General features: G+C 49.6%; 1 protein-coding gene across 6 annotated transcripts; it reads left to right on the forward strand.

Annotated features, from left to right (window-relative positions):
* The first annotated feature begins 205 nt into the window (after positions 1–205).
* Positions 206–12,006, forward strand: LOC308678111 (GTPase IMAP family member 2-like). 6 transcript variants are annotated; one of them, XM_081344971.1, is made up of 5 exons: positions 206–2,506; positions 7,908–8,018; positions 8,444–8,513; positions 9,153–9,180; positions 10,114–12,006. In XM_081344971.1, the coding sequence occupies exons 3-5, from the start codon at positions 8,481–8,483 to the stop codon at positions 10,872–10,874; spliced, it is 822 nt and encodes a 273-aa protein (XP_081201097.1). In that variant the 5' UTR covers positions 206–2,506; positions 7,908–8,018; positions 8,444–8,480; the 3' UTR covers positions 10,875–12,006. The 6 variants fall into 6 exon arrangements, with proteins under 6 accessions (XP_081201097.1, XP_081201093.1, XP_081201096.1 ...); XM_081344967.1 differs by lacking the exon at positions 206–2,506 and adding an exon at positions 5,125–5,531; XM_081344970.1 differs by lacking the exon at positions 206–2,506 and adding an exon at positions 5,557–5,685.
* Positions 12,007–12,530: the final 524 nt, after the last annotated feature.

Consider the following 12,530-nt stretch of genomic DNA (forward strand, 5'->3'; position numbering starts at 1 on the left):
CGCCCCCTCAGAGCCACACGCCCTGGCCCTCCAGGAGGAATGGAGGGAGGGGAGGACAGCAACCCCCCCCAAAAAAAACCTTAGCCCTGCTCTGGTCACCCGCCTTGGGGCTCTCATCCTTGGCAGGCCCCAGGATGTGCCAGGCTGGCCCCATGAGAGCCGGGCGTTGCTCCTGGTTTAGGGCTGGGTGCCAGGAGGAGGAGGAGGAGGAGGAGGAGGAGGAGGAGGAGGAGGAGGAAGCACTGTGGGATCCCTGGTGCTCTCTGAGCCGGGTGGTTTCCTTGCAGACATCTGGAGGAGATGCCCGGGTGCCTACTAGGGGACATCATCAGTGCTACAATGGGGGAGGAGGAGGAGGTGAAGAGGAAGGAAGGAAGGAGGGAGGGAGGGAAGGAAGGAAGGAAGGAAGGAAGGAAGGAAGGGAGAAAGAGAAAAAGAAAAAGAAAAAAGATTGGACTGTGGGGTCCTTAGTGCTCTCCAAGCTGGGTGGTTTCCTTGCAGACGTTTCATGACCCAACTAGGGGACATCATCAGTGCTACAATGGGGGAGGAGGAGGAGGTGAAGAGAAAGGAAGGAAGGAAGGAAGAAAGAAAGGAAGGAAGGAAGGAAGGAAAGAAAAGGAAAGAAAGAAAGAAAGAGAAAAGAAAGAAAGAAAGAAAGAAAGAAAGAAAGAAAGAAAGAAAGAAAGAAAGAAAGAAAAAGAAAGAAAGGATTGTGGGGTCCCTGATGCTCTCTGAGCTGGGTGGTTTCCTTGCAGACGTTTCACGACCCAACTAGGGAACATCATCAATGCTAGAAGGAGGAGGAGGGGAGGGAGAAGAGAAAGAAAGAAAGAAAGAAAGGAAAGAAAGAAAGAAAGAAAGAAAGAAAGAAAGAAAGAAAGAAAGAAAGAAAGAAAGAAAGAAAGAAAGAGACTTTGGGGTCCCTGATGCTCTCTGAGCTGGGGGGTTTCCTTGCAGACGTTTCACGACCCAACTAGGGGACATCATCAGTGCTAGAAGGGGGGAGGAGGAGGAGGAGGAGGAGGAGAAGAGAAAGAAAGAAAAAGAAAGATAAAAGAAAGAAAGAGAAAGAAAGAAAGAAAGAAAAAGAAAGGAAGAAAGAAAGAAAGAAAGAAAGAAAGAAAGAAAGAAAGAAAGAAAGAAAGAAAGAAAGAAAGAAAGAAAGGATTGTGGGGTCCCTGGTGCTCTCTGAGCTGGGGGGTTTCCTTGCAGACGTTTCATGACCCAACTAGGGAACATCATCAGTGCTAGAAGGGAGGAGGAGAAGGAGAAGGAGAAGGAGAAGGAGAAGAGAAAGAAAGAAAGAAAGAAAGAAAGAAAGAAAGAAAGGAAAGAAAGAAAGAAAGAAAGAAAGAAAGAAAGAAAGAAAGAAAGAAAGAAAGAAAGAAAGAAAGAAAGAAAGAAAAAGGATTGTGGGGTCCCTGGTGCTCTCCAAGCTGGGTGGTTTCCTTGCAGACGTTTCATGACCCAAGTAGGGAACATCATCAGTGCTAGAAGGGAGGAGAAGAAGGAGAAGGAGAAGGAGAAGGAGAAGGAGAAGGAGAAGAGAAAGAAAGAAAGAAAGAAAGAAAGAAAGAAAGAAAGAAAGAAAGAAAGAAAGAAAGAAAGAAAGAAAGAAAGAAAGAAAGAAAGAAAAAGGATTGTGGGGTCCCTGGTGCTCTCCAAGCTGGGTGGTTTCCTTGCAGACGTTTCATGACCCAAGTAGGGAACATCATCAGTGCTAGAAGGGAGGAGAAGAAGGAGAAGGAGAAGGAGAAGGAGAAGGAGAAGAGAAAGAAAGAAAGAAAGAAAGAAAGAAAGAAAGAAAGAAAGAAAGAAAGAAAGAAAGAAAGAAAGAAAGAAAGAAAGAAAGAAAGAAAGAAAGAAAGAAAGAGGATTGTGGGGTCCCTGGTGCTCTCCAAGCTGGGTGGTTTCCTTGCAGACGTTTCATGACCCAAGTAGGGAACATCATCAGTGCTACAACGGGGGGAGGAAGAGGAGAAGAGAGAGAAAGAAAAAGAAAGAGAAAAGAAAGAAAGAAAGAAAAGAAAAAGAAAGAAAGAAAGAAAGAAAAGGAAGATTGCTCTGTGGGGTCCTTGGTGCTCTCTGACCTGGGGGGGGGTTTCCCTTGCAGACGTTTCACGACCCAGCTGGGTGACCTCATCAGTGCAAGAAGGGGGCGGCGGGGGGGGGGGGGAAGAGAGAGGACGAGGGAAGAGAGGGGGGAGCAGGAGGGGACACGCACACAGCCACACACACACACAAACACACAAACACACACACGCAAACGCATGCAAAAACACACACACGTGTAACTCTCGTCTCGTCCGAGCCAGCCGCTCCCTGCCTTGCTCGGCCACCGCGCATTTCCGCGCCGCTCCCTTCGGCCTCGCCCTGCGGACGAACCGCCGACGAAACCCGAAGTTCCCGAAGCGTCCCGGGGCCGAACTTTCTCCTTCCTCCTCCTCCTCCGTCACCCCCCACCACCCCCGCGGGCGCAAACGGGCCCCGAAACCTCCGCCAGGTTTGTCTTGCCCCCCCTCCCACCCAGCCCTTGACACGCGTTCCTTTGCTCGTTAGAAAGGCTTCGTAGTAACAACTACTACTACAAGGTTTTTTAATTCCGGGAGTAAGAGAGAGAGCGAGAGAGGGCGGCCGGAGCGAAAATAATTAACTCGGTTTGTTTGCTTGGTGGGAGTGGGGTGGGGGGGTCGGTTGGCTAAAAAGGGGGGGCTGCTCGGAGGTTTTTTTGGGGGGGGGCTTCTCCCCTCCCCTTTCGCTGCCCCCCCACACACACCGGTGCAAACCGCAGGTAAGACCCCCCACCCTCCCTTCCTCTTCCTCTTCCTCCTCCTCCTCCGCCACCGGGCGGGAGAAGTAAGTTCCGAGTAATTTGGGGAGGGGGCGGAGGGAAACGGAGGAGGCTTGGAAAGCCCCCTCCCCGCCCGCGGAGGGGCTTCGGGGGTGGGGTGGGGGGGAGGGTCGCCCGTCTCCCCCCCCAGGGAGGGCCCTGGAAGCGCTTTGGACATGGGCAGGGGGCTTGGCCTGAAGAGCCCGGAGGAGGGAGGGGGTGGGGGGAGGGGGGGAGGGAGGGGGGGGTCAAGGGCGAGACCCCCTCGCGGAGTCTCCGCCCCCTTTCCAGGGCGGCCTCGGAGAGCGGGGGGGGGGCCGTCAGAGGAAGAGGAGGAGGAGGAGGAGGAAGAAGACGGCGCGGGGGCTGAGAGCCCCCCCCGCTTTTTGGGTGGGGAGGGGGCGCGCCCCCTTTACTACGAGGGGGCCGCTTCGCTGCAAAAAAAAACAACCCAAAAAACTCCTTTCTCTCTCCCTTACTCCGAGCGGGCGGGGGCGGCCGGCGGAGCGCCGCTTTCGCTTTCGCTTTCGCTTTCTCCCGGCCCGCCACGTTCGTTGGCGATCCAGGGCGCGGACGGATCGGCCAGGTCGGAAAGCGAGACGGCGCAGGGGAGGAGGGTCTCCCGGGGGGGAGGGTCTCCCGGGGGGGGCCCCGGGAGGATTCCCCCCCTCCAGATCTGGGTCAAGCCCCCTCCTCCACCCGCCCCACTCTGAGCTCTCAGACTCCCCCCCTTTACCCCAATATCCCTCCCTGCCCCCCCCTCTCCTAGGAGGAGGAGGAAGGGGCAGCCTACCCACCCCCACCCCTGGATCGGAGGGCCCATGTGGCGCAGCTCTTTTGCCTTCCCGTGGGGCAGGGAAGGGGAGAGTGCGTGTGTGTGTGGGGGGGGGTGGCACCGCCCTTCCTTTTCTGGGAGGGGGGGCTGCAAGGGGTCCCCGAGTTTTTAAAAAGCCTCGGGGGAGGGGGTTTCTCGTAAATGTGGGGAGAGCGGCGCAGCCTGCCCCCCACCCACCCGTGTTTGGGTTTTTTCCCCCCCCCTCCCGGGGTGGGTCAGCCGGGGGCCGAGTCCTGGGTTCAAAAGATGACTTCAATCTCTCTTTTTTTAAAAAAAAATGGGAATTTTTTTCTTTTCAAGGTGGGAGGGGCGGCGCTCCCGTTCCCCCCCTCCCCTTCCCCTCTCCCCCCAAAAAGGCACCTTGGCCTAACGGCCCTCCCCCTCTCCTCTCGGGAAGGTGGGTGGGGTGTCTCCCCCATCCTGAACCTGCAAGTAAGAAGGAACTTTCTAACGAGTGAGCCCGATGAACCGGTTTAATTGTTAATTAATTAATTAATTAATTTGAAGCTTGCCTCTAGGCGGTTTTTTTCGGGAGGGAGGGGCTGCGATGCGGGAGGTTTGGAAGAAACTTGTCTGGAAGGGTCGAGGGTGGTCTCCTCTTCGAGCCGGGGGCTGGACTAGATGACCTCCGAGGTCCCTTCCAACTCTGTCCTCCTGGGATTCTGTCAGGGTCTCCTGCTTGAGGTGGGGGCTGGACTGGATGACCTCCGAGGTCCCTTCCAACTCTGTCCTTCTGCGATTCTGTAAGGGTCTCCTGCTTGAGCAGGGGGTTGGACTAGATGACCTCCGAGGTCCCTTCTAGCTTGTCATTCTGTGATTCTGTCAGGGTCTCCTGCTTGAGGTGAGGGCTGGACTAGATGACCTCCAAGGTCCCTTCCAACTCTGTCCTGTGATTCTGGAAGGGTCTCCTCCTTGAGCAGGGGGTTGGACTAGATGACCTCCAAGGTTTAAGTTTAAGTTTATTAAATTTTTATACCGCCCTTCTCCCGCAGGACTCAGGGCGGTGAACAGGGCATATAAATAGAAATACAAATGTTAAAAAAGGATTAAATTATTGCCCGATTAAAACAATCAAAATATAAAAAAACATTAAAACCCTAACATTCCCCCATCAGGCCAGGCCAGCTTGTTCGAATAGATGGGTCTTTAACCCGCGCCGGAAGGAGCGAAGATCCGGTGCCATCCGGAGCTCAACCGGCAGTTGGTTCCATAAAGCCGGGGCGCCCACAGAGAAGGCCCTCCCCCTGGGGGCCACCAGCCGGCATTCTCTGACCGGAGGCACCCTGAGGAGGCCCTCTCTGTGGGAACGCACAGGGCGGAGGGGAGTCAACGCCGGCAGCAGGTGGTCCCCGAGGTATTCCGTACCCATGCCATGTAAGGACTTAAAAACCATCACCAAGATGCCTTGAAAAACTGTCATTCTATGATTCTGTAAGGGTTTCCTGCTTGAGGTGGGGGCTGGACTGGATGACCTCCGTGGTGCCTTCCAACTCTGTCCTGTGATTCTGCAAGGGTCTTCTGCTTGAGCAGGGGGCTGGACTTGATGACCTCCGAGGTTCCTTTTAGCTTGTCATTCTGTGATTCTTTCAGGGTCTCCTGCTTGAGGTGAGGGCTGGACTAGATGACCTCCAAGGTGCCTTCCAACTCTGTCCTATGATTCTGGAAGGGTCTCCTGCTTGAGCAGGGGGCTGGACTAGATGACCTCCAAGGTCCCTTCTAGCTTGTCATTCTGTGATTCTTTCAGGTTCTCCTGCTTGAGGTGAGGGCTGGACTAGATGACCTCCAAGGTGCCTTCCAGCTCTGTCCTGTGATTCTGCAAGGGTCTCCTGCTTGAGCAGGGGGTTGGACTAGATGACCTCCAAGGTCCCTTCTAGCTTGTCATTCTGTGATTCTTTCAGGTTCTCCTGCTTGAGGTGAGGGCTGGACTAGATGACCTCCAAGGTGCCTTCCAGCTCTGTCCTGTGATTCTGGAAGGGTCTCCTGCTTGAGCAGGGGGCTGGACTAGATGACCTCCAAGGTGCCTTGAAAAACTGTCATTCTATGATTCTGTAAGGGTTTCCTGCTTGAGGTGGGGGCTGGGCTAGATGACCTCCGAGGTCCCTTTTAACTTTGTCATTCTGCGATTCTGTAAGGGTTTCCTGCTTGAGGTGGGGGTTGGGCTAGATGACCTCCGAGGTCCCTTCCAACTCTTTTGTTCTGTAATTCTTTTTTTGTAGTAGTAGTTTATTAATTTTCCAATTTTACATTTAAACGTTTAGAAAGCAATGTGGTGGCTGGGTTAATCGATAATTCAATAGCATACAGAAATCTTTAGCGCAAACCTCAAGGGACCCCGTCAAATATCTCTTTTTCCTTTAATATCTACTGTCTCCAGTGCTTTTTTTGTAAAAGAAAAAGGTGCCGGAACTCACACATGTCATACAACCCGCCTTGCCTACCCTACAAGGTTCCATCCAAAAAAGGTGCCGGAACTCCGTTCTGAGCGTTCTGTGAGAAAAAAAACCCTTGACTGTCTCCTATCTGAACTAGTTCAGTTCTTATTATATCAAGTGAGCCAAAAAAAAAGCATTCTTACATGTTTAGCTTATACATATCCTAGTTTGCTTTTACATTCAATCTTTACAGACCATCCATGCCCTGCTGTTAAGTTTTTCCCAAGTTTTAGTTTCCCATCAATGTTTGACCTGAACATTTGATATTTATAAATTTCCAAGTTTTAGCTAACCAAAGTTTCCATAATCTCAATGCATGGGAAAGTCTTTAATGTTCAAGATACACGTCTTACCTATTTAATTGTATTCTACTTCCCACCATCTTGCACCATTCTAGATAATAAAACAATGTAACCTCTTTATGTTCAACTCATTTCCAAATGCCTTAAATGGAATGACCAAAATTTCCTTATTTCAACATCAAATTCTTCCTCTCTTTTCCCTTAACGTCTACTGCCTCATGTTTAAGCTGATACAGTTCTTACTATATCGAGGAAGTAAAAACGTGCTTCTTACCTTTATCAAATGTTTAGCTTGTACATATCTTAATTACTTTTACATTCAGTCTTTATAGACAATCAATATCCCTGTTTGTTTGTTTTCCCCAATTTTTAATTTCCCATCAGTATTCAAATGTAACTTTTAATATTTATTACTTCCAAGTTTCAAGTGACCAAAAGTTTTCTTTTATCTCAATTTGTAACAAAATCTAGTATTCAAAAGACTCATCTTGTCTCTTTGGCTATATTCTATTTTAATTTAAGAATATAAAATCCTCTCTAATAAATCAAAACCCCAATTTTGTTCAGCCTTATTCTGGCTTTCTTCCTTTGCCAGGTCACCTTCCCTGTCAGTGCTTTTCAGGCATCAAATAGATCTCCCTCTGTTGTTATATATATATTATTTGAAATAACAGAGACCAGTCGCCTTTTTTTTTTTTTTGGGAAGGGCTAACGAATCCTCTTTCTATTATTCCGAATCCCCATAATTGAACTGGTATACTTAGCTTCTCTGTTTTTCTTCTTGCTCCTTAAATTTATTCTGATTTATATGGAGAAAGCCTTTTCCATTTTCAATGTTTTCAGTCCCTTTTCTGGATTTTCCATTGACTGTATTTGTCAGTCGGTTGAATCCTCTGTCATAGTATTTAATTGTCTCGCTTCTTCTTGTTATCTTCTCCATAGCTGATTCTTTAATTGTGGTCAAAATCTGGGTTCGTATATCTAGGCCGATCTGCTCCTGGTCTTCATCCATATTCTCTTGGCAGGTATGTTAAGCGGAGGGCTTTAAAGTCAGAGAGAATGAAAATAATTTTTATAACTGGATATAGGTCACAGTTGAGCTTCTCACAGCTGGTATTTGTCAAGGGGGTTGGACTAGATGGCCTCCAAGGTCCCTTCCAACTTGTTATTAAAGTCGAAGAAGTCTTATCTGTAGTCTGGGCTTCCAGCCAAATCTCCTTAGACAATAATAAGATGTAATATCACACGTGGCCACAAGATGTCACCAGATGCCGTTTAAGGGTGTTTTTTTTAAAGACCAACATTGTTCTCATCCCTTTTTCCAATTTTATTTCTTTTTTTTGGTAAATAAAAACCCAGGTCTTCTGTAAAGGTAAGAAATCTTTGGGTTCCCAAATTTTAGAAGCATACAAATCCAGTTAGATTAAGGTTATTCTCCCCTGGATAGTCAGTCGCCGCTGTTCTTAGAGGGTGGGATAAAAGTTCGCTTCCTTCTCTCCTCACAGGGGTGGGGAGAGATTTTCTGCGGCTTTTACAGGAAAAAGAACATACTTGGGATTGAAGAGAGGTTCAGATCTCGCCCAGTCTCACCCGCACTGCTTTAGAAGTGCCTGACGGTAAGTTTGACTTCGGCTGTCTGTAGCCGAGTGACGAGCTGTATTTCTGTGGCCGGTCTTTCGTCCGCCGGTTTGGAGGGCTGCCCCGGATCAAGCGGAACGGTTACCGCCCTCCTACAATCAAGCGGGGGTCCCCTCCTTCCTTGTCGCCACTATGGGGCGACTTTTGACCCTTTCCGGGGTCCCCCAACAGAGAGAAACCAAACACGGAAGACGGAGCTCGCCTTCCAACGGTCGTAGCGGCCGCAATGGCCTGTTATTCTGTAAGGGTCTCCTGTTTGAGCAGGGGGGTGGTATAGGAGACCTCCAAGGTGCCTCCCAACTCGGCAATTCTGTAAGGGTCTCCTGCTTGAGCTGGGGATTGGACTAGATGACCTCTGAGGTCCCTCGCAACTCTGTTTTGGTTCTCTCTCGTTTCCACTCAGGCTGAGGGAATCGCTCTGCAACCACCAGCAGCTCAGAATGACCTACCAATCGATTTCGCAGACACCCCTGGTAGGTCTGAGTGGGGAGAGTCTTGAAAAGGGTGGAGTGGGGTGGAGGTTTTAGAAAAGGGGAGATGCTCAGAATAGAATAGAATAGAATAGAATAGAATAGAATAGAGCCGGAAGGGGCCTTGGAGGTCTTCTAGTCCACCCCCCTGCTCTAGCAGGAGGACTTATACCATCTCAGACAGGGCCCATCCAAGCATCCGGGGCCATCCAGCTCCAGACCAGCCCCGTACACTTCAGGTAACGATAGGCAGCAAGGGAGGGGCTGCTGCCAAACTATGCAATTTCCCCACACACACACAAAGAAAGGGTGTACCCCCCCACCCCACTCCCCACTCCTCCCTTTTCTCCACCGGGATCCCTTCCTTCTCCCCCCTCCTTCCTTGCCACTCCTTTCCTTCCTGTCTTCCTTCCTGGATCCCCTTCCGAGCATCGCAGCCCCTCCTTAGCTTGGGGGAGGGGCTTCAGAGCAGCTTCAGGGTGGAGCCTTGAATGGGGTGGCAATTTCTGTGCACGAAGAGGGGGGCGCAGTTCTGGGCCAGCTGACCAAGTGATTTTGACGAGTACAGGGATTTTTATATACCGTTGGGGGGTGGGGTTGCGAGAGTCACGACTGACCGGTTTTTCCTTTCCACTCTCCCAGGCAGCTACGGATGAGGAGGCCGCAGTGGGTAAGTGAGGAGGCCACGGCTGGCGTTTGGGTGGGACGAGCGAGCGAGCGAGCTGATGCCAGTGCAGAGGAAGAGATGCGCTGGATGGGTCTCTCCCCATAGCGGACAGCCAGAGCCTTGCTGGCCGGCCCAGAGGAGGGGCGCGCTGGCCCCTCTGCGGAGGACACCCCTTCCCCCACTCCTCAGCATGGCTGCCCTCCCTCCCTCTCTCTGAGGGTCTCTCCGGCCTCCTTCCACAGTCCCTGCCGGCCTTTCGGCTCTCGGAGACCCACCTCGGACGGGGTTCTGGAGATGGGGGAAAACGCAGGATAGCCGGGGAAGGACGGCGGCAGACTCGCTGGTGGGCTGGGAGGAACAGGCAGGCCGGAGGAAGGGGCTGGTGTGGGGCACTTGTTGGGGGGGGTTAGGGGAATTAGGCCTTGGATGACCCTCAGGACTGATTTCGGTAACCCCGGCTTGTCGGAAAGGCGCCTGGGGATTGCTTTGCAGGGATCCTCCTCCCGACAGGTTTAATCTCCCTCTCTCCGAAAGAAAACCGAGTGGGAAGCCGGTTTGCAAACTTTGGGGGCCAGGGAGGCAGGATGGTCGTTCCTGGTTGGTCAAGCCTACCTCTTGTGTCCTGCCACCCGCTGAAGCGGGGTTCAAAGGGCCGCTGGGAGCCAGGTTGTCCTCCGAATGCGGAGAGTAATTCCTTGTTTCACCAGCGGAGTTTGGCTTCAAAGTGGGCTGTGCACGTTGTGGGGATCTGCGCGACTGAGCAGAGCCCAATTTAGCAATTCTGGGAGGGAGAGTCCCCGAAAAAGCATTCCCGGAAGCACTTTACTTCCCGGAGTCTTTTCCAAAGTTGTCCCCGTTTCCAACCTGCTCGGTGAGAAATAGCTGGATTCCTTTTTAAAAAATTTTTATTTGTAACGTCGTCTTCTGAACTCGCAGGAGGGGAGGACAGCGAACTCCGGCTAATCCTGGTGGGGAAGTCCGGAGGTGGCAAGAGCGCCACGGGCAACACCATCCTCGGCCGGAGAGAGTTCGAGTCCGTGCTAGGAGTAAAGGCCACCACTTTGAGGTGCCAAAGGGCGGAGGGAAGCTGGCAAGGCAGGAAGATCTACATGGTAGACACGCCCGACATTTTCGATCCAAAGGCCTGCAGTGAGATTGTTCAACGGGAGATCGCGTCTTGTGTCGAACTCTCCCGGCCCGGCCCCCACGCCCTGATCTTGGTGACCCAGGTGGGGCGCTTCACCACAGAAGACGTGGCTGCTGCCAAGCGGGTCTGGGATATCTTTGGGGCCAAGGCCGCCAGGCGCACCGTCGTCCTCTTCACCTGCCTGGAGGATTTGGGAGGGGCCTCCCTGCAGGAGTACGTCCGAAAGTCCGACAACCACAATCTGAAGAAGCTGATCCGGCAGTGCAGGAACCGCTTCTGCGGCTTCAACAACAAGGCCACGGGCGCCGAGCGGCGGAGGCAAGTCTCGGAGCTGATGGAGATGGTGGAGAGAATCTGTTCGGAGAACCAGGGGAGACACTACGTCATCCGGCTGTACGAGGCACCCGACGTACCGGCCAAGGAGAACACGGTCCAGGAAAGGCTCTTACCGAGGCCTTTGACCTGCCCAGAAATTGTGGCCCTGGCTGTGTTGACGTCCTTCTTGCTGGCGATTGTGATTGGGATTGTTCTCATGTTCTACTTTGTATGAGTTGGACTTTTTCGTTCGTACCTGGGTGACGACGGTCTGGTTTGGCGAATGAGACGGACGGCCAACTTCAACGGAGAGTTAGGACTGCAGAAAGGGAAAAAAAACGATTGCAACCAGCCGGACTTCCACGGAGCTCCTGTATATTGCAGGGGTGGGGTGGGGTCAGAAAGAGGCCTGTGAAAATATTGGTGGATCCCTGCACGCTGAAACAACTAGACGCAAGGACAGTTTCCCCCCCCCCCCATGCCATCACTCCGCTAAACAACTAATTCCCACTGTCCAATCACTGAGTAGGGCTGTATTATTATTATTATCTGAATCTTTTTTCATTTTCAATGTCAGTCTATCCATTTCTCCACGCTCTTTAAGGTTTTTTTAATTACTAGGAAATAAGAATGTTATACTCTTATTATCAATTAGTTAATGTAAGATAGTGAGAAAGGGAATATATCTAAATAGATAAAAGATGTGTATTCTGAATATTAGACTTTGGGGTGACTTGTGAAAGTGGGAACTTTGGTTGCTCAAAACGTGGAAATTACAAGTACTATAAAATTATACATACGAAATGTTAAAGTTAAATATTAACAGGAAATTAAAAATTGGGGGAAAGTAATTAGAGGACTATAAAGACTGAATGTTAAAATAGTAAGGATAGGTATAAGCCAAACATTATTGATAAATCTAAGAATGTCATTTTTCTTTAATTGATTTAATAAGAATTGTATTTAAAGAGAAGACAGTAAAGGTTAAGGGGGAAAGAGAGGAAAAATTTAATGAAGTAGCCTGAGACTTGTACTGACAATTACTTACTTGTATGTTACTGCTTTTTAAATAATGAAATGTACAACTAGAAAATCAACAAAACTTTTTTTAAAAAAAAATTAATTCTTTCTCCGTTGGTAAATCTTTTTTCCAACGTTGAGCAAATGCAAGTCTTGCTGCAGTTAATATCTGTAAAATTAAATATATACACTCTTTCTCATAATTTCCTATAATTATGCATAAGAAAAATAATTCTGGCTTAAAATCGCTGTGTTTTTTAATCCTTTTCTCTAACTGTATGTGTATTCTTTTAGCTTTGGGGCACGTCCACCAAAGGTGGTAATAAATGCATGTTTTTTGTCTTACATTTCCAACCGTTGCTTGATGTATTTTTAAACATTTCTGCTAACCTCACTGGTGCTGAATGCGATCTAGAAAACGTTTTATATACATTTTCTTTGTACGCTCTTGTTATTTTGGAATTTCTTTCCCAAAAGTTTTGCCAGTTTTCTAGTTCTATGATATCTTCAAAATTCTTTACCCATTTTATCATTCTTTCTTTTAACTGGTTCCTCTTCCACCTTGAAACTTGGCGTATATTTAACAAAGTTTCTTCATCGAGTTTTCGTCCCACATCTCGGTAATATCCTATCACTCTTTTGTCTCTTCTTTATAAAATCCAGATGTTTTTAACATCTGTTTCATATCTGGTTTGAACGTGCAGGGGTGGCCACCGGTATACATCCGTACTCTTGTTCTTCTAATTCTTGTCTGTGTTTTTAATTTTCCTTCACGATTCAAAATGTCTTTTCTGAGTCGCCATTTTCTCAAGAGTTTATAAAGCTTGGGTGAACAAACGCTTCCGTGGTTTTGAGATAGATTTTCGCTTTC

This window comes from Vipera berus, assembly GCF_964194415.1.
Source record: "Vipera berus genome assembly, chromosome: Z".
Classification (NCBI taxonomy): Eukaryota; Metazoa; Chordata; class Lepidosauria; order Squamata; family Viperidae; genus Vipera; species Vipera berus.

Bases quoted from the DNA above. Each gene is read 5' to 3' on its own strand.
- LOC308678111 (XM_081344971.1), top strand. From the start codon at position 8,481: ATGACCTACCAATCGATTTCGCAGACACCCCTG. The intron at 8,514-9,152 runs GTAGGTCTGAGT...CCACTCTCCCAG, and splicing joins CGATTTCGCAGACACCCCTG to GCAGCTACGGATGAGGAGGC. The intron at 9,181-10,113 runs GTAAGTGAGGAG...CTGAACTCGCAG, and splicing joins GGATGAGGAGGCCGCAGTGG to GAGGGGAGGACAGCGAACTC.